Source organism: Arachis hypogaea, chromosome 6 (assembly GCF_003086295.3).
Source record: "Arachis hypogaea cultivar Tifrunner chromosome 6, arahy.Tifrunner.gnm2.J5K5, whole genome shotgun sequence".
NCBI lineage: Eukaryota > Viridiplantae > Streptophyta > Magnoliopsida > Fabales > Fabaceae > Arachis > Arachis hypogaea.
The window spans coordinates 97,273,660-97,279,659 of NC_092041.1; the positions used below are offsets into that span (position 1 = coordinate 97,273,660).

The following is a 6,000-nucleotide window of genomic DNA, read 5'->3' on the forward strand; positions in this document are numbered from 1 at the left end:
AAGATGTAAAAATCATTTCAATAAATTATTACACACCTTTTTGTATGGTTTGGGTCTGCTCCTCCTCGCTTTTGCTTTTTGTTTCGCCAACTTTTTTTTACGAGAAATTTCTTCGTTCTGTTGCTGGAGGATCGCCATAATGTCCTCTTCTTCGTCATACAGTACAGCTCCCGACTCCGTTGCTAGTTCCCAGGTTCTTTTATTTTCTATCATCTGGTCCTCCAATGTTAAATCTTCATTATCACTGGCTTCTGCGTAATTGGCTTGAGTTTCGTCTTCCGGTTCGTCCTCATCTTCTTCAATTATTAATCACCTATTAAAAAAAAATATGCAAGCCTTCCCATTTATTTGCTGTTATCAACCTCGCCCACAAAATACATCATTTTTTTTTTCCTACGTATTGAAACCGTTCATCGCGCCTTGAAGCATATGCTGATATGCATGAGACATCGATTGGCACAAGTGCACAACTAGTATCATTTTTTTTCTATTTAAATTCTCCAATCTTATATTGACATGAAGAACCTGATCAGCCGATCCACCAGTCACAACTTGACCTCATTATTTGGAAAGTTAAAACGTGTCTGGGTTTCCATCACCACCCCCTCCTTCCATGCATTAATTTGCTACACATGCTTTATTATTAGTCATTATAATTTTTGGTTTGGATTCAATAGATTAAAGAATAATTGGCCATGAATTTAAGTTTCATTAAAGGTTTAGTATTGGATAATAAATGATTGTATACACAATGCACAATTCAAACCTTTAATAATTACTTAAACAGACTAGTGAACTAATTATTTAAAAATTTTAATTTATTTTTTTTTTACTAAATATAAAAAAATTTAAATTCGTAACCTCTTAAATGAGTATGAAAAAAAATGTCATTTGAACTATAACTCACAAACAATTTCAATTCGTTATTATTAGTCATTATGTACTACTTTATTATTATTATTATTATTATTATTATTATTATTATTATTATTATTATTATTATTATTATTATTATTATTATCATCATTATCATCTTAAAAATTCATATTAAAATTACTACTAATAAAAGTTTTAAATTTTTATTTTGATAGATATACAATAAATACAATAAAACTTAAAATTTGTATTTTTTTCTATGAAAACTTTTTATTAATTAGTAATTTTAATGCTACATAATATATAGCTATATCATTATTATCGTTATTATTATATTTTGCTACAAATATTTTAAGGTATTTGTTAATAATTTTAAATTACTATTTTTGATAAAGCTCAATAAAAAATTGTGCATTTAGATTATTATTATTACTATTCTAAACTTAAAAAATTTATTATTATTTTTAAATTTGCATTTTTTATTAAAAACCTTAATTTATTATTAGGCACATCCATATAGAGAGAGAGAAATGAGGGCATGTGCGAGTGGCAAAGCAAACCATGTTCAATGCCAAGTCCTAACTAGACATGTCAAATAATGGTGGCGCAAACAGCTCTTCAAATTGGTTAAAGAAAAAGAACCAATTAGTTAGTTAATTAATTAATTGTTATTTGGTGCAGCTGCAACAGCACCAAAGCCAGATTTTCACATGGGTGGGTGAGTGAGTGCTTGGTGCTGCCACGTTTACAGGGTCCAGTGTCTTTTTTTCTTTTGTGCCTATTTTCTGAATTATGAAGCCCCCTTTTTCCATTTCTTACATTGTCATTTTTTTGGGCCCAGAGAATCAGACTCAATCATATTCATATCACAATTTTTTCTGCAAATATATATCCTGCTTTATTTGGATATCCAATACAATACAACTGTATTCTCATCAACAACTTAGATATGCCATTATTAACATTACACATGAATGATTTACTCAATTTCTGTACCAAAATATCTCATTCAAAATTTTTAAATATTTTAAGAGTGTTTCGATAATTTTATAAAAAATATCATGTAAATACTAAAATAAACTATTAAAATTAATTATTATATATTTGTATATATATTAATTTATTTTTAATATATATTTTATTTTAATAAATAATTTTAATGATTGATTTTAATATATATCGTAATATTATTGTAAGTTTATATATTTATTTCAACTTCAATTATATATCAATGATTAATATTACTAAAATATAAAATTAAGTACTTGAAATGTTTCCTAACTATTTATTACAGTATTAAACTTAAATGCTATCTAACAATTATAATACTCAATATTATGTATGTTGGATTAAATACTTACTATCATACTTAGAAAAAAATGTAATTTTATATTTTATATTTTTTGAACTATATATAAGTAACATAAAAGTTAGTTAAATTATTGGTGAAAATATGAAGACCATCAAATCTTAAGAGTAAAATTAGTTAAATTAAAACTAATATTCTGAAGCTCCACATGAAGCCGTGCCTGTCACACTACAAAGTAAAAACCTTGAAATTTTATTTTATTTTATTTTTTAAAAATCGTGTATGATATGGTGGTAGAGCTTTTTAGAATTTAGAGTTATTATCCTCCATCAATCCAAGAAAGACAAGTAGAAGTATAATATATAGTGATATAAAAATAAGTAAAATACATTACAGAATGTGGGAGAGAGAGAGAGAGAGAGGCACCTCCACTTCTTAATTACATAGCTCTCATAACAATAAATGATGATAATAATGTGGTAAGGTAAGTGGTAAATATAACCAATACAATAATAGGAAAGCAAATAAGAGAAGCAATAATGCATAAAATAAGAATATAATATAAAGTATAAGAAATGACACATCTTATAATGTTATATTATATTCTTAAATTAAATGTCACGGTCTCTAGAGCATTCAGGAGGAAGAGTAGGGTAACGCTTTCTATCATTGCAATAGTTGTAAATAGTGAACTTCTGGCGAACCCATCTAAGCCTCCTCCATTGAAGAGCATCAAGGTCTCTGAATTCTTGTTGGTCCCACCATCTCTTACCTTGAGTGGAACAGAACTTGGCTTCAACGGAGGCTTCACAACCATCAATGTGGAAGCCTTTGTAGGAAGCTATGAATGGTGCTTTCGACCAATCTGTTTTCTCCAAACCACCCCTTGTGGCCCAATCATCTGCGTTCCATAAGCTGTTGTAGATTTTCATTGGTTGGTCAAATGGGAATTTCACACCCAAGTCCTTGCAGTTCTTGAACACCCTAATTGGTACATCATCCACAAAGAACCTGTTTTTTCATATACACAAATTTTCTTTGGGGTTATTCTCTCTGGAAATGATAAAAATAGATTGGTTATCATTAATGAGATAAAATGACAAATAAATTTTTAATCTTTTATTCCAAACATAAATAAAATTTTTCATAAATTTAAATATAAATATATTCTTGATTTTTGCATATAAATTTTTCGAAAAATACTAGATAGTTATCAGAATTTTATTATTATTTAAAAATATTGGATAAAGTATATTATTAATAAATTTTGATAATCTTCTAACATTTTTTAAATTCTTCGGTGCCAATTCAAATAATTATTTATGTATCTCTCATTTATAAAAAATTAAGATTTATTACTAATATTTTAATTTGATGAAAAATTTATTTATTTTTGTAATAAAAAATTAGAGGCTTATTTGTGCTTCTTTCACATAAGCTTTTAGAGAGAGGATAACGACATTTTATTAAAATTATTATATCATTTAAATTTGATCAATATTTTTTATATTGAAGTGACAACATCAATTACTAAGTTTCTATGATACTGAAGTGACAAAATCTGTATATATAAAAAATGAGTGTTAGGATTTAAAATAAAATGTTAAAAATAAAAGAAAAAACAAACCAACCCCCTAAAAGGACCTTTCTTTACGAGAAAATTAGCAAAATTATTTGGGGGGGGGGGGTACGATGCTTGTAATAGTGAAAAGGATTCGTGTGACTTTTGTCTTTTGTAAATATTTTCTTTTCCTTTTGAAAATTCTTACCCTCCTTCCAACACACATCATCATCATTTCATTTCAATTAGGTCCACTCTTTTTTCATCTTTCGTAACATTTTGAGAAAAAATTATAAATACATAGAAGAAGCATGGTGATTTTTTCTTTATATTAATTAATTAATGAACAATAATTTATAGAAAAAACATAATAATGGATACACTAAATAATTATAATTAAACATAAAGTAGAAATTTTATACTTATATATATATAGTAGAAGGCTAGAAGCTTGAAAGTTGCGAGATCCAGCTTGAAAGTAAAATTAAAATAAAATGAAAAAACACAAGGCACGTGAAAGATTTTATGTAAAGATTTTAGGTCCCACATTGGGAGAAATAATGATCCCCTTTAGGTAATAAAGATTTCACCTGTAAAATTTTTAACTATTAAGTATTAACTAGATGTCTCGCCATTCACATGCTGTTTTTTTTTTGTTCCTTCTTAAAGATAGAAAGATAATGTTATTTATACACTTAAATTAATATATATATATATATATAATATATATATATATATAATAAGATCGATAGGAAACATTTTATTATAAATACAGATAAATTGAAGGAATGCATAGATGAAATAATATATTTACATATAAAAGATGTTAAGAATCAGTTTAATATTTAGTTAACTTTATCATATCCATCTTTCCTTCCCACTCACTCTCGTATATTGGAAAAAATGTTAATCTTCTTAATTAAACCGATTTTCATTAAAAAGAAGTTAAATATATAGAACACAGAAAATATTTTTATAAATGAAGTGTATATATAAAATGTTAAAATAATACTACACATCTAAATATTTTTGTTAATTAAGTCTAACTAATTTAATCTAATCAACAAAAATTAATTATAAATAATATTATTTCAAGTCTTACGGTTTAATTTGGTTAAACTCGATTAAAAAATATTTAGATAGGTATCATTACTCAAAATGTTAACGAGAATGAGTTGAGATTACTTACACAACTTGATACAAGTTCCATAGAACTGAATATCTGTGGTATTCTTTGGTGGGATCAAACCAGAGATAGATTCTCTGTTCTCTATCACCTTTACCTCCGGTGAACACATTGGTTTGCAATATGTAAGGTTGTCCTGTTCTGTTCCCCAAGAACTCAAAGTCTATTTCATCATGCTCCGCAGTTTGTGAAGACAACTGTGTTATGTCAATATTCAAAATCACATTCATTCCCACACCAACCAACCAACCAACCAATGTTCAGAGTTCAGACTTCAGACACATTATAACTACATAACAACACACTCACACTAGACAAATTTATTAGGTCTCAATCAGTAGCATAAGAAAAAAAAAACCCTTTTTTTTTTAAAAAAACAAAATAAGATTTGTTTAATCTTTTATTTTATTAAAAAGTTCCAGCAAAGAAAAAAAAATGAAAAAAAGAGAAAAGTTTATTTATTTTATTTTATTTTAGTTTTTGAATCTTACATAGAAAGCGGTTACAGTGCCAGCGGAATCACCAGGAACCATCTTGATGTACATGCTGAAGTGACCAAACAAGTATGAACCTTTGGACTGGAATCCAGTGCCTGTTCATTTTCAACAGTTAATTAATTAACATTTAAACATTAATAATAATAATAATCGAGTTATATTACCAGTATATTTATCAAGATGGAGCTGAATCTCAGAACCGCCATTGAAGTATTTGATGTGGTCAAAGGCCCAAGTGGGAACATAGTTACGGCCAAATTGAACATCAACGGGTCTTCTGGGAACGCCGCACATTGCAGCGGACACCAGTGACGCTACAATAACAAGACTTAGGGTCAATACACCTACACGCCTTGAACCCATTTTCTTTTTTTCTTTTCAAACTTGTGACACTTCAAGGCTATACCATGCCCCCTATATATAGCAACTTGGACTCTTGTTTTTTTTCTTTTTTCTTTTTTCTTTTTATTCTTTTTTGGGGTGGGGGCGTGGGGGGATGCAATGAACGTTCCTATGTCTTTGCCTTTTTATTTGGATCTTACACAATGCAGCATATAGTCTAGTATTAAAT

The 6,000-nt window shown here is 27.8% G+C and overlaps 1 protein-coding gene across 1 annotated transcript; it reads right to left on the reverse strand.

The window, feature by feature from the left end:
• Positions 1-2,527: 2,527 nt before the first annotated feature.
• Positions 2,528-6,000, reverse strand: LOC112697049 (xyloglucan endotransglucosylase/hydrolase 1). The gene is made up of 4 exons (XM_025750036.2): positions 5,594-6,000; positions 5,424-5,524; positions 4,936-5,129; positions 2,528-3,196 (listed from the first exon to the last, which is right to left on the reverse strand). Exons 1-4 carry the CDS (start codon positions 5,790-5,792, stop codon positions 2,797-2,799), a joined length of 894 nt encoding a protein of 297 aa, XP_025605821.1. The 5' UTR covers positions 5,793-6,000; the 3' UTR covers positions 2,528-2,796.